The sequence below is a fragment of the Uloborus diversus genome, chromosome 2 (genome assembly GCF_026930045.1).
Source record: "Uloborus diversus isolate 005 chromosome 2, Udiv.v.3.1, whole genome shotgun sequence".
In the NCBI taxonomy this organism is placed as follows: domain Eukaryota; kingdom Metazoa; phylum Arthropoda; class Arachnida; order Araneae; family Uloboridae; genus Uloborus; species Uloborus diversus.
The window spans coordinates 32725718-32749688 of record NC_072732.1 but is presented as its reverse complement, the minus strand read 5'-3'; the positions used below and the strand labels follow the sequence as shown (position 1 = coordinate 32749688).

At 32.5% G+C, this 23971-nt stretch overlaps 1 protein-coding gene across 1 annotated transcript in view; it reads right to left on the bottom strand.

Annotated features, from left to right (window-relative positions):
• The window catches only part of LOC129235174 (uncharacterized), a 71347-nt gene extending 47683 nt beyond the window's left edge, over window positions 1–23664 (bottom strand). Inside the window, exons 1-9 of the mRNA XM_054868862.1 lie at window positions 23298–23664; window positions 17675–17791; window positions 15251–15462; window positions 14866–15064; window positions 9846–9995; window positions 8404–8485; window positions 6593–6744; window positions 3577–3675; window positions 865–1095 (exon numbers count right to left, since the gene is read on the bottom strand). Coding sequence (XP_054724837.1) covers window positions 865–1095; window positions 3577–3675; window positions 6593–6744; window positions 8404–8485; window positions 9846–9995; window positions 14866–15064; window positions 15251–15462; window positions 17675–17791; window positions 23298–23664 — 1609 coding nt within the window. The remainder of the gene's footprint in view (window positions 1–864; window positions 1096–3576; window positions 3676–6592; window positions 6745–8403; window positions 8486–9845; window positions 9996–14865; window positions 15065–15250; window positions 15463–17674; window positions 17792–23297) is intronic.
• Window positions 23665–23971: the final 307 nt, after the last annotated feature.

Sequence of the window (23971 nt, the reverse complement as noted above, 5' to 3'; positions counted from 1 at the left end):
CAATGTAGACCCAAATACAATGTAGACACAATGTGTCTACATTGTGTGGACTTTTCGTTTTTCTTTAAAAGAGAGTCTTCTTTAAAAGAGAAAATCTTTTAAGAGTTCTTTAAAAGTGTATAAAAATTGAATTATTTCAGAAACCCTTCAAATTCCAAATTTTTCTAATGTCAAAGAAAAAAAATCTATACTGTTATAGTTGAGAGTTCAAAAGAATACAATACTTTTTACTGAAAGAAATTGTGCAAGTTTTGTAGCAAACAAGATTGTAATCCTTATCAGAAAAATTCAATATGATACTAAAAATGTTTTATTTTTTTTTTAAATTTTAGAGCTTAATACTTGATTGCTGTTTGAAGTAAACAATTCAATAATTACAATCTTTAAAATTAATTAAAATTTTGCAAATTATGAATAAGAAAGTCAAAAGTAACAGGGAAAGAAAATTCAAGAAGTGTGCAGTTTCATATGTATGTCAAGTAATGTGTGATTATGTGTCCCCCCAACTAATAAAACTAATTATATGATATTAAAATCACAAACACAGCAAAAAAAAAAAATAATAATAATAATAATAATAATAAACACCATTTCGTTTGTGCAATTGAGATTGGTTTTGTAACTGAAATTTTTGTGGTAAAGGTCAATTTTTTGACTGCAGATTTTGTTTTAGGACCCAAAATAAACTTCTGGACATTTAATGCTGAAAAATGGAAAATTGCAATAATTTGAGATTTTCTATTAAGAAAACTACGTTAAAACAAAATGCCCATCCATATTTAGATAATTGAAAGTATCATTTAAATCAAATGTAAAAACTGTTATACATTCAAAGCACAATTAAGATAAAAAAATTTCACTTACGTAAATCTTTGCAATCTTCTATCTCACAAATATATCCATGTTTACGATAAGGATCATCTAAACTCCACTTAATTTCTTCAGAAAGTGCATCGAGCACCAAAACAGGAGCAGAAACATTTGAATTAAATTTAGCATAAGGGTCCCAATCAACAAATGCTAATTTAGATGATGAAGAATTTAACCATTGATAAACAGTCTCATTTTCAAATAATTTCATCCACCAGGATCCACCTAAAATTATCAAAATATAGTCAATAAATAAAAATTAATACTTCACCGTATAAAATAATCTACAAGAGGAAATAAAAGTTTCTTGAGAAAAGATATAGGATTTCAAAAATATAAGACTATACATGACTTGTTTTTTTTAACTCCTCATATTAATTTTCGTTTATCCAAGTATCTTCAAATAGGGGGGAGGGGATCACAAAGAAGAAAACTATTGCAATAAAATGTCATATTTCAAACATTACAGAAACAGTATTTATAGCAAAACAGCAAATATATATAATATTTGAATTCAGCAGAAAATGGAGAACAATACTGAAAAATCAAAATCTATGCCATTGTGGGACTGTGTTAATTTCATAGTTAACGATTTTAAGTTCACTTCCAGCATAGTTAAAGCTTGGCAAATTCAATATTCTTCAAACATTTTCGGTTCAATCCTACGTGCAACTTCCCAATCTCTTCCTCCACTATGGATTAGACATTTGAAATTGCATATGGGCAATTTCACAGGCAACTGACTGACATTTTTGAGGCAAAACAATATGTATTTTGTAATATTCAACATAAAATGTACATTGTAAAAACAATCTTTTCTTGTGGAATATTGTATTTTTTAGGTTAAATTCAATAGAATAATTACTCCTGTACTGATATTGAGAGTTGTATAGAATTCAAAAATAATTCATTAGCAGTTCCTTAATCAGTGACTTGTGTATGCTCTTTGTCTCCTTATTATTCAATTACTTAGCATGGTTTTCACCGAGTGGGATGTAGTGGGGACGGAACGTGCCAGTACAACATTCCAGTAGAGTAGAACATCATTAATTTGGACTAATAGGGGGTCTAGGTCATCTGAATTAATGAAAGTAGATTAAACAAAATCTATATTTTTAAATAAAACAAAGAATATATGTGTGTATATGTGCGTAAATTCCCAATACAACTTCAGTTTACATTGGATCTTGACCAAATTTGGTAGGGAGGTACTCGGGCACCCAAGAAGGAATGTAGGGGGATTTTTAAATGCCAAAAAGATACTGGACTGTTCGAGTATTAATTTTAAGATCCGAAAATGGCATTAAATGGCTCTTTCTACCCGAATTAATTATCCGATCAGTTTGATTTTAGTATCATTCGAAAACTCGCAAAAATACCTCTTTGGAATATTTTTTTACCTCTCGAAATGAAACCACAAAGTCCCTAGAATCACCAACAGAAAAGTTATAAGCATTTTTAAGTTAGAGAAAACAACTTTGAATTGGAAATTTATTATCTATGGCGAGCTCAGTTATAATTAGTGTGAATCAAATCATTGAGAAGAAAAATCTGTTGCCTTTTTTTTTCTCTACCGCAAACATATAAAATTCTTGCTCTTGTTTTTGAGGCTCTTTCTGTAATCTGGGGATTTAAAAATTTTTCCTTTTTGGTTATTTTACCGTGATCTGTTGGGAAACTTAACAAGTTTATTTATTTATCTTTTGTTGTTGTTCAGACCTGATTGTTGAACATGCATCACTGGACATAACTTTAAATTTGAGGCAGACTGTGTAAAGCCAGGCGACACAACTTGCAAATAATAAATTGAGCAAAGGCAGATGGACTATTGAACACACGAACACAGTAAAAATTGTATTTTGAAATTCAAGAGAATGAAATATACAACTGCATAAGAGAAAATTAAGTAGAGATGGAAAACAATCTTACAATCTTTGATAAGAGAAGATGCCTTAGTAGCAGATAAAATAATTCAAGTAAATATGTTTGTTATATTTCAGTAAGGCATTGCTCTTTACGAAACTATATCTGTACCGGGAAACAATACCTTAGTGTAATAATTTTCAAAAAAAAAAGAAGCAATCTAAAAAGCATAGTGAAATAGCGATGCATAAATCATTTGTGTCTGCACCCGGTTCTCGAAATTGATCAGAATTTCTATATATTGAATATTAACAAAGCTACAGGACTATTGCAGATTATTCCATTTATTCCTCATTTCTTTATTTCTAAAAACTACTTTGAACATGTTGGTAGAATATGAATACTAACATTTTTTTATCACTGGATTGACAAAAAATATAAAAATATAAAATTGGTGTTCCACTGTAGACACAATAGATAAAAATAATAAAGACTTAGAAATCAAATGAAAGTTAATATACTACTGATGTTCATTATCAAACAAAAAAAAAAGGGTAAGCTGAAACTTTTGAAAACATAATTTCTAAATGAATTAATTCAAGAAAAAGAGGAATGCAACAAATTAAGAATTTTTTCCAATGTACATGAAGTTAGAAAATATATATAGCAATAAATGCCCTAGAAAAGTAAGGCTATTTACAATACACAAATTCAAATAACAGCCCATATTTTAAGAGTACATACTTTTAAAAATGTGTCGTTGAATATTGCTAAACAACTTGAATTGTTCAGCATCTTGAATATTGTGTAACAAAGAAGACTGGTGAAACAGTTCTGGGCAACTTTCAACAGCATCTTCCCATGTTTCTTTGGCATTTCCAATATAGTAACAAGAGTTGTCCACATTTGAATATTTATTCCAAATTTTGGAAACTCGAACAGCTAAATGAACAAAGAATCATTTAGACAAAAATGCATGAAAATATTTAAAATATTTTAAAATAAGATTTCTATTTTCTAAAAATGTCAACAATATAGGAAAAGAAGGCTTGTTATTCTCTAGAGCAGAGCTTCTTAAACTTTATAGCCAGTGGACTACTTTCATAGACCAATACACAGGAAGAACCCTAGTCATTAGAGTGCATAGATACGTGTAGTTTGTAGCTAATTGAACTCAATTAAATTAACCATTACTATATGGAGGGAAACATCTCTATTAAAAAATATGGTGGGTTGTTTACAATGCTTAACTTTATTTACAAATTCCGGAGTTCAAAATTCAAATTGATCAGACAAATTAATAAAATAAAATGCTTAAAATTCAAAAATTGAACATTGAATAAATAGGATGAGTGAGGTTGTTTTAGCTGGCACAATTTTAATACATTGAGTTTAAATTTTGACAGCTGGAGTTAAGGTTCAGAGTCTAGACAGCTTTGATATTTAGTTTTGGTGACTGTATGGGTTGAAAATCTGGGTTTGTATAGGTGTGTTGTGACAAATGGAAGAATACACTTAGCTTTTCCATTGAGCGATTAGTATTTTTTTGTTTTTCAGATGGAAATTAAAAAAATGGGAGTAAGTATCCTAGAAGGTAGATTTCAAGGTGGTGACTGTAGTTATGCGTACCAAACATTCATATCCATATGACAACAGACTGCATAGTTTTGTTGAAGCAGAAAACAATTTAACCATGATATTGTAACATTGTAGCGGAGGGTGGGCCACAATGAGACAAAAAACATATTTTTCACTTTGCGCATATTGGCGAATTCTAAAGCACAGAAACATATTTGATTATATTAAAGATATCAAATTATATTATATTGCACCAAATTTAGCCCATTTAATGTAAGGAAAAAAGTAATGAGGCATTATAAATAGGATGAAAAGTGTCTTATTGTGGCCCAGTTATGGGCTACTATGAGAGAGTAAGTAGAGCCACAATGAGACAGCTGAATAATCACTGTATTTTTAACTAAAGTTTGCAAAATAAATACCTTTAGCTAGTTTATTTAAGGAACTTAATTCGGTACAGAGTTATTAAAAAGCATTTTTCAACATTTCAGTACTGCATTTAAACAATTTAGTAAAGTATTTCAACGAAAAATAAGCAAAGATTAAATTTTAGTGTTTTTCAACAGTATTAATACATCCTGGAAATTGCATTATAAGCACTCTCTCCTCTGAATGGATATCTGGCTGAGGCAGTTTTACCAGGATTTCTTGGATTCTAATATTTGAAATATTGTTATCTATATAAATGAATTTGTTTTTAGAGGAGTTAAAACTCTTCAGCCATTGTATTTCTATCTCATTATCAGAACACTTTATAATGACAGATACATGTTTATAGAAAGTACGCCAGCTTGAGCTTTTTCCACTCAAAGGGAATTGCGCTAAGACAAAATCCCCTTCTTTAAGGTCCCAGGTCACTTGTAATAATTAGTTAAAATATAAATATTTTTAAACCAAGCCTTTTTTTATTGTTAAATTTCTTTTTTGTAAACTAAAACAAGAAGTAGATAAGTATTTTACACTTGCTTACTGCTACTTGGGCCACAATGAGACGTCTCATTGTCTAAAATGTGTCTTATTGTGGCCCAAACAACAAAATAAAGATTTTTGCTTTATATCATTAAAATAAACCATGAGTTAAAAATAACATAGCTGAATAATAGAGGATTAAAGTGTCAGTAACAACATATACTACAGCCACTTAGCTTAATTGTTGAAGTTTTTCAAGATTAAGACAGATGCAAGAAAGTTTCCAAATAACTTTCAGTGTGTCCAAACAGTAACTAATTTTTTTCTACAAAACAAAAGCATGGAATTAGGAGTTCTGGGAAGCATTTTGGTTATGTTTACTCCTCCTAGGTGGTGGTAGCTGTCAGAATTGTATTTATTTTTGAATTTACAATGCCTCATTGTGGCCCACCCTCCCCTATCTTGAGATGTCGAGAAGTAGTGCTCAAAGGACAACTTCATACTGCGAAGATGAAAATTCTGGTTTTCAAATGCAAAAGCAATGTTTAAATATCATTTACTGTGTTTTAAACTTTTCCCATACCAGCCAACCTTCAAGAAAAAAAAATCCAGAAGATTTTTTATTTTTATCCAGAAGATTTTAACCCAAAATAAAATCAAACAGGACACCCACCCTCTTTACATTTAACAATATGAAATTAGTTATGAATTTGATATCAATTGAAAATACTTTCATTTAGTAAAAATTACTTGTATTGCTTTCTTTATAAGTTTGGAAATAACGTTTACTCATCTTAAAAAAAGAACGAAGCAAAAACAGCAAGCTCTGAGCGAATGAGAAAATCATAAACGGTGCAGAAAACATTCCCTTAGTTGCCCGTCGTGAACTGATTTATTTTTCTCATTTATCAACTTATTTATTCATTCATTTATTGGTTTATTTTTTCATTTCCTTTCCTTTTTTTCATTCATTATTTTATTTACTAATTTATTTCCTCAAAAATATCTCCAATAATCGAATAGAAAATATTTCATTAGAAAAATATTTTATTTTTCACTTTGTCCCATAAAAAAGAAGTGAAAAATTTCCATCTTTTTTTTAAGGTGCTAATTTACTGCCATAAATAAAAAAAATAATGTTTCAATGCAAGTTTTCAACAAAATATATTGTTCTTTCTTTCTGTACAGTAATTTTCAGATCAAATTTCCTACTTGTTTATTTTGAAAAAAGGAAGTTATCCTAACTATTTCACTTTGCCCCACATTCCACTATATTTGTATATGAAGTTTCTTTTTTTCCTTTAGTGAAAAATTTATGCATGAACAAACATAAAATCAGAAGCATAAAATACCATAGCCCATTAATACTCACTGCTAAGCACCCTGTATGGTTCATACAGACACACAAAGGGTAATTTTTCACTGCAGTTTTTCAGAATCAATTCATAGTCATTGACTAACCAAACAACAGAAACACAGTGTAAATCAGGATTTACTTTGCTTGTATTCAATTTATTCAGCAATCTGCAATCAAAACAAAAAATTTGTTTAAATACACACGAATAAATGAATGAGATTATGAGGGAATAAACCATAAAAAAAGGCCACAAGCAACTTGGGGTGGGGGGAGCCCTCCCCCCAAGAGCAAGGGCACCCCTTCGCCCCAATACCATCAAGACCCCCTCCCCAAAAAAAGTAAAATACCCCTTGAAACATACCCCCACCTCTAAAAATTTCAATGGCGCAGTCTGCGCCATGACGCCTCCCCCAGGTGGGCACCCCTGTTTAACCACAAATAATAAAATGTAATAGATCATTTTACTAATCAATCAACTGCTATTTGGAGCACATTAATACATTTATATTTGAAGAATTTACAAAAGTTTAAAAGCACATTTTAAGTAGCATAATATACAATTCATTATCCTTCAGAAATGTAATAAATATGATAAACTTATCAAAAGTATTTCCACAGAACAGTAACTTTATGTCTTTATATTCTCTGCGGAGCTGTCCATAAATGATGTCACTTTTTTTCAACAAATGTGACTCCCCCCCCCCCCCCTCTTCTGCCCAGAGTCACAAAGTGGTAGACCTCACTTTACCCCCTTCCTTTCTCGGATGTCATTCTGTTTTTCATAAGCATATTTTCGTTTAAAAAAAAATGTAATGTTACATTTCTCGTTACTCCTTCTCCCTCAAAGCATGATATCATTTGGGGACATCCCCCAACTGTATTTGCAAAGGCATTCAGGTAAAACATTGAATGTTGCTGCTATTACATTCATCATTTTTCACTTTAAAAAAAATCTTTTATCGCAATAATTTGTAAACTATAAATTAAGGGAAAAATAAAAAAAATGTGTGCTGCCTTAAATCAAATTTGCTAGAGGACAGTAATTCAGCTATACCAATACCAAATACAGGAATTTTCAAAATGCAAAATTTCCTCTGAACTTCAGAGAAGTTGTGCCGTTTTTGGAGAAATGATTCATAGATCAGAGGTTTATAGATCTTCTACTTAATTTAACAACAGCAAAACTTGCAGCCAAAGGTGTCACATGAAATACAAATATTTTTGTTCTACACTAGCTCAAATTATTATTATTATTTTAATTTCCAACTAGTGTGGGAAACAAGTATTTCTGCTCCTCAAATTCTGATATAGAAGAGCAGTTCTGTAAAATTGGAGAGTAGTTTTACATTTGCTAAATTAAATTTTCAACAAGAAAAAGAAACAAGTTTTAAGAGCTGTAATATTTAATGTGTACATTTAAAAAGTTCTAAACAAGGACTTCAGTTGCAATGTTTTTAGCACTTATCTTTCACAAAATAGAAGAACTGGTGTAAATGTGTGGTTCCACAAATACAGGAAAATCTAGGGTAAAGAAAATTCTAAAAAAATAAATGTACACCATTTTTAAAAAAAGTCATTAAGTGCACTGCACTAGCATCTAGTTCTGTCATTCATATTTCAAAATATTCAGTTTTATATTTATTTTTTTTTTTTGCATCACAAAATTTTTGATGCATTTTAAGATATTGTATCATCTTTCATACGTTTCGAATCGAAAACTGCAATGCGATACCATTTATTTCCTACGCTGTTTCCAATAAAATGACCCTTTTATGAAAAATAAAATCAATAACACATTCAGCACATGCAATAAATCTTTAACTCACCTCTCAGTTTTGATCTTTCTGTAGCTTGACTGAACTTTTCCATATGAGTATTTCAATGACAGCCAAGATTTTGTTTTAATTTCTGAAAAATATAGAAGTAATGTAACTAGGAAAGGACATTCAACAAGAACTAGTTTAACAAATGGATAGCTCTACTTATAAAAGTTACAAAACGTAGCAACAAATTTATTCAACTTCAATAATTGTATCTGAAAGTAATGCAATTGAGTTTCCCGTGCTGCTCTTATCGGTCAGAAGGGAATCGAACTACTTGGGTTGGGGGGGGGCTAAGGTTTGCCGCAAAACCAATTGCAGTATGCTCCGAGCTGTGGAAGTGGCCGGAGCTCAGTTACTATGAGCATCCGCATGCTGACCGTGTCACAGTAAAAATGGTACGCGATTAAGTTTTGTGTTAAACTGTAAAAAAATCTATTAAGGAGACAAACAAAATGATTCGTGAGGCTTACGGGGACTCTGTCTTACTCAGAAGTTTCGAGGTGGTCAAAGGCCTTTAAAGAGGGCTGGGAAGAAGTTCAAGACAAACAATGCTCCGGCCGGCCGTCAACCAGCAAAACTGACAACAATATGACTCCTAATATAAATAAATACCTTTGTGCTGAAGAGTAGAGTAAGAAATAAACAACGTCAGAAAAGCAAATTCGCAGCTAATGTTGTTTATTTCTTACTCTAATATGACTTGTGTTCATTAATTGCAGAACTCTGACTGTCTATTGACAATCAAGATAATTGCCAATGAACTGAACATGTCGTCTAGTGTTGCGTTTGATTTTTTTTCAAAGCCCATCTTATTAATCAGGAGGGCTTTAATTTGGGCAGGAGCTCAATTCCCATTTCTTTTCAACTTTAAGCAAATTTTTTCATATTAAACACAGTTCAGGCTATAGTATGGAACTAGTTTCGAACAATAATGCACCTGCACTCCTTTGGTTTGAAATTGAGCCTTAAAGTCTGGATTTGAAACTACCAAACATAACACCATTCTTCCAAACAAATTCAAAGTGAGGACAAGTAAACAGACTTGTGAATACATTTTGTAGTTTGTGAAATGTTTGAAACCTTAATCAAAAACAGAGCAATCAATTTTCTAGCGACTAATGGAATGTTGATTAGTTTGAAGTATAGTTTTTTAGAAATCATGTCCTGTACAACAAATAATTAAATGCATTGTATTTGACAAGACTACTACGGTTTATGTTCAAACAGGTGAAAAACTAATTGAGGTTAGAAATTGGCTGACTGGAAAGAAACAATGTCTAATTGTTGAAGTTCAATCTCGGTGAACTGAGGTCACAGATGATATTCCACAAGGTTTCATTTTAAAGGGCTATTATTGCTTATAATATTTACTAATTAGTGAAAGGCTGTCTTTGAACACATATTTTCCAAACTATTAAATGAGCCAAAAAGATTTTTTTGCTTACTTATATCAGGAAAAATGTCATTCAGCAAAAAACTTGAACTTTTCTCACATATTTCATAAGCTTCATTCCATGTTTGGGGTTCATTATAAATCTTATAGCACAGATTATCCTCTAAGACCAGGGATCCATCTGGACACTCAATATCTAAACCTACAAAATCAAAAATCATTACAAAATGCGAAATAAAAAAACGCGATAAACTAGGGGGGGGGGGCAGACTGCGGATGTGATTTAGGGTCAAAAATCTTGATAAAACATATCCTGTACGCTTTTTGGTTTGTTTCTTGTCTTTGCTCTATGTATACCTTTTATAGTAGACCAAGAGCTAGCCCCCCAAAACACGATTTATCTCTTTTATGGCAGATGGCAGGTTCAAATAACAGAAAATGTATTTGAAAAACTGTGGCTCTAATCCCCCCCACTAATTTTGGGTCACATGCTGCGTGGGTGGATAAAAAGTACAAATAAGAGAAAAATTTTCAAGTGATGAGTTAAATGGCTAAATATTATATAATAACGTAAAATCAAAAAGAAAAAACACGTAGCAAATTTCCCCCCCAGCTATGTTGGGGCGAAAGTGATGTCCCCCAGGGGTGAAACATCGATTATTAAACTAAAAAAAAAATGATCACTTTCGTGGGGGGGAATTTTACAGGGTATTTGTTTCATTATATTGATAGCCAAAAAAAATTCCCCCCCAGTAATTATGGGTCAATTTGTCAAAAAAAAATTTTTTTGTTCCTCTTTATTTAGTCCGAGTCGAGTACTATTCGAACTTTCGCGTAACCGCTTAAACTGTAAAATTTTTTTTTGAAAATATATATTTGTTAACAAAACGCATAGCAACTCCCCCAGCTATGTTGGGGTGAACGTGGTACCCCCAGGGGTGAAATATCGATTGTAAAAATTTAAAAAAAAGTGATCACTTTCGTGTGGGGGGGGGGGGAGATTTTACAGAGTATACATTAAATTGTTTTAATTGCAATCCCCCGCCCCCCTGTAATTATGGATCTATTTCACAAATAAAAGTGATTTCAAGTTAAAATTGCAATAACGATTTTATTTACTTGTTAATTTTAGCACGCTTATAACTTTGCAAAAAAAGAAATTTATAAATATAATTTTTTTGTCAGAAAATATGTGTACTTTAAAAAAATCTTTAAAAAATATAGTTAATTACAACTAAGAATCACAAAATATTTTAAAACTAAATGAGTAATTATTCTAAAATTCTAAACTATTAAGTTCAATCATAATTCACTCTTCTTCATCAGTGAAACTCACTGTCATCCGTGTTTTCTTCTACATCGGTTTCAGCTGCAACGGAGAAAAAAATTTGATCGTAAACAATTGAAGCATTAAGGATAATAATGATATTAAAAATAAAAATAATTCTCACCATCACTTTCTATGACAATATCTCTGACCGTTTCTGGTAGTTGCAGCCCATCAAACCATTGAAAATCGTATGAACAATGATCCTCGTTCAACGTCCAGCCGTATTCTGTAGGTGATAAGTATTGTTTTTCTCCATAATGCGACAATTCATCCATTAAAAGAGGTTCCTTATCACTTGAGTTCATCCACATTTTTGTTATTAAAAAAGTACGCAAAAATTGTTGCCACAATTCACGTTTGCACGGTGGTAAGCTGCTGGCGTCAAATTTTTTTAAATTTTTCTTTGTAAAAGGTTCGTCAACATTTTTCATTTTGTAATTTTTTAAAAATATCTCGTAACGTGCAGTATTAACACCAGATTCTTGATTCTTTTTTGTTTTTTTTTCGCCGTATATTTCACAAATGAAGCGTTCTACTTTTTTAAATACTTCACGAAGATTTTCCGGATCCGGATTGATGTCACTTAAGTTTGCGAACAACTCTTGATATTCTTGCGAACCAGAGAGTTTTTTAAAAGGTCGCTGTTTGCCCTTATTGTAAAAAGCAGGATTCTGGTCGCAGCCAGTAATTGCGTGAAAACCTGGCAGTGCTTTACTAAGTAGAGGTCCTAATTTTTCATATAAAGATCTAACATTTATCAAAAAATTTTCTTTGTTTTTACCACCTTGTATCCAAACTTTACATGTCTCATTTAGCTTGTGCATGTTTCCTAACACTAAAACTAGAATATCGGTATCGGTACAGTGTACCAAAAAGTTCGATGCATCTTTGGTATTACAGATATGAAAAATTATTCTAGTATCTGCCTCTTCGTGATCGGGACAAGAATAGTTTTCTTCAACTTTTTTATGTACTGTATCTTCAAAGGATTCATAGGAATAGCACAGGTCATAGCTAAGAAGAATTTTTTTATTTTTGAAGTATGGGTACATGTGATGTTCACCCCAATGATTTATAAAAAAACTAACGAGCGCTTGTTTAAATTTTGGGTTACGAAGATCTTTAATAAATGTATTAGGCGTGATTTTTAAGTCTTGCGTGATAACGTATGGTCGACCTTGCATTAACTCAGCTGATCTTGATGATCTTTCAAAATCCTTTATAGAAGGGCTTTTATATTGATCAAAAATGATATGGTATTCTTTTGCATAAGGATTGTTTAAAATAACAGTAGATAAAATATGTTTCGACAAGTGGCCATAATTTGTACCGAATTTTGAAAAATTGTGCAGCAGATAAAATCCATCAATGATTACTATTTCTGGAGGTATCTTCGGAGCACGATCATTTTCATCGCAAAGATTTTTTAAGCATTTAGCCAGGGCAGACTTAGCTGTTTTGCACGCAGTTCCATCCAAATGACACATCGACAAAGGCACAGGTGTGAGTGGGTACGACAAAAGTCTTTCGATGTCGGTCTCTTCGTTCATAGAAATTGCAAGCATGCGTCCAAAAAGATCGCGTTGTATTTGAACTACTAGTACTTTATCTTTTAGTTTAACGGGTTTTTTTACATGATTTTTTGCAAAATTTAAAATTTTATTTTTACTAATTGGTCTTTCAAAACGTTCTTCCGATTGTGCACACTCATCGATGAATTTATTTTTTAATTCTGAACCTTTTACAACAACATTTAAAAGAAAATCTGCAACTTCGTCGGACGCAGCTTTTCCTGTGTTAATGTTGTATAAAAATGTTTTATCCAATTCATTACTAAAAGGGTTAATATTTTTATTAACACTTTCAATAAATTTATTCACGTGAGTTGAATCAGCTCTTATACGCTGAGCTTTTAAATCATTAGTTGGATCTGAACCTCGCTTCAAGCCAATTTCTTCAAATAAATGCGTTGTTATAGTAGAACGAAAACCGTTACTTCTTGCCCACCTTTCTCGAGCTCCAACATTATTCGTAAAATGAGAGATGCCAGTAAGTTTTTTTCCAGCATCTGCGTTGTAAGTTTGCTCAATAGTCAAGTCATTTGGAATTCGCGAAAAAGGCTTGGAGGTTCTTTTTACTCCCAATAAACCACTTTGAAAAGCAGCATGAATTGTTGGGTGAGTTTTTTCAATTTGTAGCAAATTATCTAAATAATAAAGTAACCAACGAGCATAATTTACTTGATTAAACATGAAAAAAATGTTGCTAAACTCAGGTAGAATAAATTTATATAAATTGAAATTTCCCGTACGGATACTTCTCGATAAATTGAACTGGTTATGAATTAGTATGTAAATTGAATAAAACTGAGCTGTTTTACCGTGACTACCACTCAGTGTTTCTTTTTCATAAATAAAATATTTGCCCATAATATGTGATATTTTTTGCTCATTTTCATTTTCAAAATCAGATGGTTTTAATTTTGTTTGCTGCATTTTTTCAATAATATCTGCATAATCTTCAGGCAAATCTTCATTAAAATGTTCTAAAAATGCTTCGAAGTGAAGAATTTGCAAGCCAAGGGCCATGATTGTGTGCAACCGTTTGCAACGATTGAAATGTTTCCCGGACAATACCCCGTTGACGGAACCACTAGCAAGAAGTTCGCAATCTACAGCGACTTCTATTAGACCACAACCATCAATAAAACTACCGTATGCGTTATAACCTGCCATTTGAAGGTGAAAATCTCCGAGGTCAACAAAAATATTACTGAAATTTGGGTCAGTATTTTTTTCCTCACATTGAATTTGCCAGGCTAATTTTGCTATTGCTAAATCGTAGGTTACGACGATCTCATTTTGATTGCATTCTTGAGCAATAATTTGGCTCTGCCTCATTGTCTCATAAACAACGGCAAGATCTGTTGGCGATTTATTGATAGGTGGCAAATAAAAAATATTTTGTGCAGGACTTGTATCATCAACTATTTTACAGTTAAAGCCCACCCACATGGGAGTTGCTTTTATTTTCTCCCTATGTGACATCATCCATAATAAATCCAGCTTTTTTATAAAGTCTTCATCTTTCAACAGTACATGCCGTAAAGGATCGTCTACGGGCAATAATTTTTCTCTAACTTTAGGCTTTTTAACGTAGGATTTTATCTCCGCAGGTATACTTTGAAAAGTTCTTCTTATTTTGGCACTCGGTTGAAAACGAGTATCATTTGAACAATCAAAATCACTTGCAGGAGTGTTCTCGTGAAAAACTTCTTCTGTTTCGGGTCTCTCGGTATCGAGTAACTTGTTTTGAATTAAAATACCGACTGTGTCGTGAAGCGTGTCTTTTCCAGAAAACGTCTCAACATATCTATCGAAATTATCAAATGCAACTTTCGTGAACAATTCTGAACGCGTGTGAACACCTTGCGGACAAAGTGTTTTTTTCGTACTTGCCTGATAAGTTGCTTCAGTTTCCAGCTCTTCGATGGTTGTGTAGCTGCAGCAGTGTCCAAATCTATTAATTATATCAATTATTTTCCTACTGCTGGTCATACTTTTCAAAGCTATTCCCAAAGTAATTTGTTTTGAAGTTTTTACTTTGCCATGATGCGTGGCGTACAATAAATCCTGGGAAAGAGATTCAACTTTTCTGTTGCACTCGGCACTTTCAAAAGACTCAGGATTTGTTCCACAAATAATTGTTCGAAGAAAGTTTTTAACTTTTTCTGGAACTGCACATTCACCTGCTATTAAATGTTTTTCTTCGAGGCACTCTGGCAAAGGTGTTTTTGGCACATTTAGCAAATCATCTCTTATTTGCAATGCAATACTTTGAGCGAAAAGAGATCTACAAATTTGTTCGGTTGATAACGCGTCCAAATCTATTTCAAAATCACCTGCAGGAGCTATTATTTTGTTCTTTTTTAAGATAATAACCTGAATTGATTTTAGAGATTTTGTCAGCTTGGAAAGAAGAAGGTGTCCTTGATATTTAAAATCTAGCACATACTTGTTTTTCTCAAAAAATTGATCTTTGTATGAAGTTTCATACATATGCACTAGCTCTTGCAATAAAACTGGCTTCCTGTTTTCTACCACCACTGCTTTTACGTGATCCATTACACGAGTTGCTGCTTGTTTATGGAACTCGCGAACCTCGTGCCATTCATTTTTATTTACTGGTTTTTCAGTAATCTTGTAAACGTACTGTGCTCTACATCTTTGATGGTAAGCAATGACGTCATTAACACGAACAACATTTATTTTGTCAAGCAGCTGTTTATTATTAAGAGCATGTGCAACTCTAATAATTTCTTCTTTTAATTCCTGGGCATCTGAATGGACGAGAGGAACTTTGACACCTTTATTTTTTTTAAATTTTATGTCACAATATAAGCAGCCGCAGCCATCAAATTTGGAATGTAGTTTGTCAGGATCTAGGAAATCTGAAAATAATTTTATTATCGTTAAATTGAGTAAAAAAGAAAAAAAAAGAGAGAAAATGAAACTTAAAGTTTTTTTTCTATACATAGGGTGAAAAATGATAATTTACGCCCGGTTTGCATAAATCAAGAGGTTTAACCATTTACTAGCCGAACTATTGACGGATGATTAGATTTAAGTAATATTTCGAGTTTATGTCTGTTTTGGTCGAGTAAATACAGAAATAGCATGCATTTTCCGATAAAAAAATTATTTATGTTTTTTAACCTGTTCCAATTCTGGAACATTGGTGCTTTGCATGATTTTTTTTTTTTTTTTTTGATAGATATTCTACATTTGGAAATGCATGTCGTATAGTTTCCATATTTTCTGATTGAATGAATTTGTGAATATTAACTTCTTTCCGCCAATTGAAGTCAGTTTTCTTTCTTTTCCTTTTTTTTCTCTAATGGTCCTTACTCCTTACTATTCCTTTTTTTTTTCATTCGTTTCTTTTATTTCCTAATAATCTTAGCCTTTGCTTTTCCTTTTGTTTTCGTGATAAATTTTCAGCGGTGTTTGTGAAAAAAATGTCTACCCGTACACATACATCAGTTGATGTAATCAGCTCTAAATCCTTTTCTAAAACATCCTTTTCCTAAGTAATATTGCATGATTCATCAGGGGGTAATTGGCACATTCCGTGTCTGATAAACTCGAATTTGTTAATGTTTCTAAATGCGCCACAGCTTATTCCACTGTAACAAATCTCTTAACATTATTTAACATTTATAAACAGATATTTACTGTAAATGTCGTCACACTTTTTTAAAACCATTTTTGCCCCCTCCTCCTATTTGTTACAATTTTTCACATTTCAGCGTATCCCCCCCCCCCCCTTTGTCACACGTCACGAAATATTTTACAAATATATTCTTGCAAAAAATGCTTGATGTCACATTTGTTATCTTTTCACTCCTTATTGTTACAAACTGTCGCAGTTTCACAAACCCCTTCCCCCCCCCCCCAAAGAGTGACAATATTTGTGGAGATAGCCCCACAGCTGGAACACTTCAAGCGAAAGATTGTTTAGCTCGAAAAAAATATTGCGATTAATTAGAGTGTTTTTAAAATATGAGGTATCATAAGCCCACTGTATTATTTTTTCAGTATCACGTGACAATGCAGCTGTCAGAGCAGGTGTGGATTCAAAGTCATTTCCTTTGTCAAAATGTTTTTTTTTCCTTACGAAACTTTATACCCTTTTTTAAAGTGTCAACTTATTTGGTTTTGGAAATTTCTGAACGAGAGTACATTCAAAACAAGAAAATTAGAGACTCATTTATAACGAAAATTGAAGTTTTTCCCTCGGTGTCGAGCGATTCACTTACCGAAAATTTGACTCTGGGAAGCGCCAATGTTCCAAAATTGGAACATGCTATTTTGAAAGGGCATATCTTTTAAAAATATCATTGTACATTTCTACAAGATTTTCAAACTCATACATTGAAGTATTTTTTCCAAATATAATAAATATCATCAAATGTTCTGAAAATGCCAATTTTTGGCAAATATTCTGAGAAAAAGCTGCGATAAACTAAAGAAACACTCATTTTCAAAAAATCGCAATAAAGTATCATAAATAGATAAACAATTAAATAGCAATTCAAAGAATAGTACTTCAAAATGAGACTAAAAAGTGTTGATAAAAACGCGTTCTTTTAAACGCTGTTTCTTGGGTAAATTTTTGGTTAAATATCATGTTCCATTTTTGAAACATTAGCGGGAAAACGGTTAAAAGATTTAAAACGGTTTAAACTATGTTACAAAAAAAATCGAGTGGGTTAGGCAGATGTCGTCGAAAAAGCTTGTTTTTTTTAAATTAAATTTTAGTATCATTGTATACGCTATAGTGAAAAAAAACTATTTTTTTCGTGTTTTTTGTACTCTTTAACATAAAAGTAGCAAAATGCTGCAATGTTTTTTCAACTATTGCAGTCATATGAAAACAAAAAGGAATTAAAAACAATGTTTTTCATCATCAGTTTGCAGGATTGATCCGGTTTTCAGCAAAATTAAAATATTTACTGTAATTGTTTACAAATATTATACATTTAAAATTACCTTGTTGTATATTTTGATCATGCTCCGATTCAACAGATCCAACTTTATCGAAATCTTCCGACATCAAACTCGAAGCATGTGCACCTGTTTGCTCATTTTTGTTTTCGTCGGGTAAATCTAAAAATTCAAATTAAAATTTTATTTTAAAATATAAAACATTAAAAAAATTTTAATTTACCGATGCTTTAATTGAATTAAAAAATAATAATAATTTGGTAATAAATAAAGATTTATTTACCTTCAGCGTATTGGTTGTGATAGTGTCCTTTTATTTTCACAAAATTTTTCCTGCAAACTCGATGATATCCATCCGTTTCTGATAAGAACTCGGAAAAATCTAAATCATGGTATTTCAGTTTAAAATGTTTTCGAATCTTTGAAACTTTCTTTATTTCTTCAAATAAAGTTTCTGTCAAAACATTTAATCTTTCATCTGGTGGCTTGCTACACTTAAAAATACATTTTAAAACACTCATAATGTAAAAACATCAAGCTATATTTAAAAAAAAAAGGATTGTATAACGTTTTCAGTTAAAGGATGAAGTACAGCGTGCTCCGAAAAAATAACCAACAGCTATAACGACTTTACTGTGTTTTAGCTATAGCTGATCACTGCCGAAACTGCCCTCTAAACAAACAAGAAGAAATCATCACACACACACACACACACACACACACAGACGTCCGCTTTCCCCCCCCCCCCTTTTTTTTTTCATGCTGAGCACAGAATGGTAGAAGCAGATGTACGGACGCTGAATTGCTTTCTTTTATTTTGAAAAATATTTCAAAATTTCTAACCTAAATTCAATTTTTTTGTCGAATAGACCCATAATTACCAACGAAAGTGATCGTTTTTTAAAAAAAATATCAATCGATATCCTGCCCCTGGGGGGCACCACGTTCGGCGCGACATAGCTCGAGGGGGGGGGGCATTGCTACGTTTTTTTAACGTATAAATATATATTTTTTCTTTTTTAAACGGTCATGTGAAAGTTCGAATAGTACTCTACTCGGAACAAATAAAGAGGAACAAAAAAAAATTTTTTTTGACAAATTGACCCATAATTACTGGGGGGGAATTTTTTTTGGCTATCGATATAATGAAAGAAATACCCTGTAAAATTCCCCCCACGAAAGTGATCATTTTTTTTTTAGTTTAATAACCGATGTTTCACCCCTGGGGGACATCACTTTCGCCCCAACATAGCTGGGGGGGAAATTTGCTACGTGTTTTTTCTTTTTGATTTTACGTTATTATATAATATTTAGCCATTTAACTCATCGCTTGAAAAATTTTCTCTTATTTGTACTTTTTATCCACCCACGCAGCATGTGACCCAAAATTAGTGGGGGGGATTAGAGCCACAGCTTTTTAAATACATTTTCTATTATTTGAACTTGCCACCTGCCATAAAAGAGATAAATCGTGTTTTGGGGGGATATATACCTCTTACCCTATAGACCTCTTGGTCTATAGGGTCAAGTGGGGTGAAATGGGGCATGCTGTGTATTTTTATTAATAGAATTTTTTGGTATGTGAATTTTTCTGAAATTTTACACAAGTTATAAGGGGCTTTTTGGCTACAATTCTGATTTTTAAAAAAGTTTCTGTGTAAATTGGTTGGAGCACTACATTGACATTTTGTTTCTCAAGTCACATGTGAATTTTTAGGAAGCCTGACAAACTTCTTAAAACCTTACTATACATTTTTTTTCCCTTGAAATTTTCAAGTGATATCAGTTAGAACAGACTTTCATCTATAATTTGCAAAAAACAGGTAAGAAAAGTATCAATTCTTTCTTCTTTTGTTGTTTTTTTATGTGGTGGGGTGAAATGGGGCATAGTTAGGCTTAGCAAATTTTAATCATATTGATACTAAATATGACTTTTGAATATCAATAAATAGGTCTTAACAAGAAATTTAGAAGATTTTTAAATGTAACAATGATAAAGTATGTATTATTAATGTGTGGAATTTAAAAAGCTAAACTTTTCATCCATATTTACAACCTATTACCTACCTACTTTTCAAACTCAAATTTTCCATTCATTTAATGAAAATGCCTGGGGTGTATGTAAGAAAAAGGGAAAAAAATATTCAGACTCAGATTTAGAGGCTGCACTAATTGAAGTTGAAAGTGGTTCCGAAATTCCTGACGCTGCAAGGTAATATAATATGCCAAGAGAAATCTGAGGAGATGGGTCTCCGACGCACTGAATTGCAAACGTTCAGGTGGATGTACAATGCTAAGATAAGAAGAAGAAAGATGTATTGCTTTAGCTCTACTTACTGCTTAGTGTGGTTTCTTATTTGATAGAAAGATGTAATTATTGTTGCTAAGGATTTCATAAAGACCAATTCTGAAAAATTCAATTGTGGCACTTTTGGCATAGAATGGGTCAGGAATTTTGAAAAAAGGTGGGCAGGCCACTTATGTAAGAGGAAGCCATAATTCCTAAAGAAAGCAAGAGCCAGGACATCTTCTAAGAAGCAGCAACTGAATGAAACCCAACTCTTGGATGAAGAAATGTCCTGTGTTACTTATGCAATAATCAAACACCCGGGAAATGGGTTCTTGTCCAATACAAGGGCAAAAAATCATCGAAAGAATTTGTTGATCACTTGACAGATATCAATGACCTGGATTACAACAGCGTAAATTTTCTACGAAAAGCCAACTCAGGCAACTACTACATCTTTCCTGAGTAGAAAGATACATACATTGTTTCAAGATGTCAAATTCTGAAGACATTGAACGAGCAGAATTCGAAGGTTGTGGACACTATATTTTTGAGTTTTAGTTCAAAATATTTTGGTGTTGAATAAGTAAAAATAAATAAATGGTTCATTGGAAATTATTTCTTTCAGCTATTGTGTGTGTTTTGGTAATAATTTCTTAGTTATTGTATGTTTCTATTGCTATGACCCATTTCACCCCATTAAAACCCATTTCACCCCACCTTGGGGTGAAATGGGTCAGATACTTTAATTACAATTTTCAGATTGTCAATGGTAACAAATTTCAATGACAATCAGTTTAAATTAAAGGGGAAGAATCAGATGTAAAGAAGAAACTTTAAAAAAAGGGAAAAAAATGTTTATGGGTTTGAAAATGGCATCATTTAAAAAAATTGACAAAATCCGTCCCGTTTCACCCCACCTGACCTTATTCTTATTATCAGGTCAGTTCACACAAGCCCAAAAAATTCTTCGGCAAAGCGATGCAATAAAAATTCATGACCATAAAAAAAAATACTAGCTACTATTAAGTTATGAGTCTTCCGGCTACTTATAGTGACTTATTCAATAACAAACATATTTTTTAAAGTGAATAAAATTCCCATTTTCAGTAGAATGTGCATCACTTCTAAGATTAAAAATGTACCAACACTATTTACTTTTATACATTATAGAATTTTATAAATGTTATCTAAATGTTTTTAAACTGCTCATGAAACTAATTGTTAAAAATGAGGAAAAGAGACAACAAATGGACATAGGAAGAAATCTGCTTATTAAAAATTAAAAAATGACTTTTTAAAGATAGAGCAAAATGAATTGCTTTTTTACGCCAATAAGTTTTTTAAGCAATCACGGCATTAAAAAAATAATAATGAATGAAAATGAAAAATTAATTTGAATTTTGACATCTTGAATTCAAATTATGTTTTTCGCAATCACAAGTGTGTGTGTGTGTGTGTACATTAGGGTGGCCCTTAGCTATAGGGTATTTTTCGAAAGTTAAAATTTTATTGCTCCCAACCTCTTATCTTGTTCCAATGAATAATAAAGCAGGCTGTGTAAAATTTCTCTTCATTTGGACAATTTCTAGGGGTGCCGCAAACGACTTGAAGTTCAGCAAATCCTAGAAATCTCGTGCTTTTTTAACAATATTTAATTTTTCTTTACTAACACAACAGCTTTTAGAGGATAAATACATTTTATTATGACAAACAATTTCTACAGAACCAAAACACAGCGGGAACAAGCGAATGTTCAACATTATTTTTTCCTAAGTGAGGATTTAGTAGCAGTAGGGTATCTTTTGCGATCTTCAGCAACAATTTGTAAAACAAATTGTTTTTCATTTTCATCTTTTGTAAGAATATTGTTGTATTCCTGAATTAGTTTGACCCCTCTTTCTGCAGCATCATTCACAACAATTATTTTATCAAGTTTTTCCTTTCCACTTGTGTAACCAGGGTCATCTTTCCAAGTTGAAGGGTCTTTGTTGAGAAAATCAGAACTTACAGAAAATCGGGTGAGGAAATGTTTTGTAACAGGTGTCACAAAAGATGAAAATTCGTTGTTAATAAACTTAGAAAAATTGTTTTGATGTGGAATGTATCTCTTTTGTTGGTTTTCTGCTTCTTGCGATTCTTCATCTTTATCTGCTTCCAACATAATTTGTGCCATGTTTCTCTTAACCGAGGTTGGAACATTATCATCAAATAAGGATAGAGCCATAGTTTCAGGAGCTAAGTACCAGAGATGTTTTGAAAATTTTTTGAGAGCAACAATACTGATTTCTGTATCAATATCCTGGTAATCGATCAGTTGACGCATAAATAGGAAATCGTGATATGGAGCTTTAACTGCTTCCCGGGAGAGAAACCAAGATCGAACGTAGACTCGAGCAAGAAAAATACATATTCTTCTTAAAGAGTTCTTCTCCCTTTCAGATAAGGGAAACTGATCCTGAAATAAGTAAATCTTGAGTGCATAAATGGACTTTGACATCCACCTGGCATGACTTACAGCTCCTGGCTTACGAAATGATATTCCACACTTTGGAATCCCACCAAGAAATATCATACTTAATTCCTACAGTTCTCGGTAATCATAGCGCTGTTGTTTCCGAGCTGAAAGGTGTTGATCAAGAAATTCAAGCATGGTTGCACGAATATCATGAGGTACTTCATTGCTACCAGTGGTATAATTTTTTTTGTCGAGTTTTGTCCAAGTTTCTTTAAATCTTTTGAAAAGTGGCATGTCTGGACCAGAAGTTGCACTCATTAGAGAGTCAAAACATCCCTTTAAAACTAACTCAAAAATGTGATGACGACAAGGAAGGTACAGCAGATCACGATCAAACAATTTTTCTAGATTAATACAGGCACCATTTATTCGGCCTGTGTTGCTGGCTGTTGTATCACAGCAAAGTGCTTGAATTTTATCGTTTAATCCCCACTTTTCAACTGCTTCATAAATAGCCATGGCTTGTTCTTCTCCTGATGAGGATGGGATTTCAGGAACTCCCAACATTTGCTCCTTGCCTTGGAAAGTTACTATTATTGCCAGTCTGTCAGTTTTTTCGACTCCTGCAAGTGTTGGGAGCAATTTTCCATCCCAGTGTAAGACAAGCTCTTGGCAATCATTTAAATTAAATTTTTTCTGAATTTCCGCATGTCTTTCTTCTCTAAATTTCTTTCGGAGGCGTTGAAGAGAAGTTCGATTAATGATCAGGTCTTTAGTATCAAGTCCAAATGCTTCTGCAGCAGCTACCAGTATGTAAATTCCATTTCTATCTGTGATTTTACATCTATCAAAAATTTCAGATAGACGAGGAGTAAAAAAATGCAATGTACCTCTAGTTTCTGCGTAAGTCGTACTGTCCGTACTCTCAAGTGTGTCTATATCAGTTTCTGGTAATTGTTTATCAATGACAGAAGAAGGGCTGCTACTGTCGTCAAAACCGTCACTGCTTGGGTTGCTTGAAACTATATCATAAGATGTGTCGACTAATTGTCGTTCCATTTCTTCATAAGTTCGTTTCTTTCGGGCAACTTCTGTTCTGTTTTTCTTTGATTTCCTTTCTTCTTTTTGTGTTAATTTTAGGTCAACACCAACCATGGAGCCCGGTCTTCCTTTTTGGCGCTGAAGAATTAGAAATTTCCTATCTTCTTCAATTTTGATGTCTTCTAAAGCATTTGCATGAGCAATATCAAAGAGATCGTCCATAATTTCTTCAAAAGAATCTCTTCTCATTTTTCCTTTCCCTGAAGTTCTCGAAAAACTTTTCTGCAAATGTTTCCATTCATCATGGAGTTTGACTAACTTGTCAACGCAGTGATCCGTTCTTTTAGTGGGAATTCTTGCCTTTTGCCAAAAAACAGATACTTCTTGAATCACTAATGTTGCACTTTCTTTTTTTGTCATATTTACAACTTTTATATTGTAAAAAAAGACGCTCAAGACTTGTCTATTCGATGGTAGCTTTGCTCCAACAATTTGATTAGAAATGTTGCCAACAAGATCAATGTAGAAATCTTTTCTCAACTTGTTTAATGAGCTA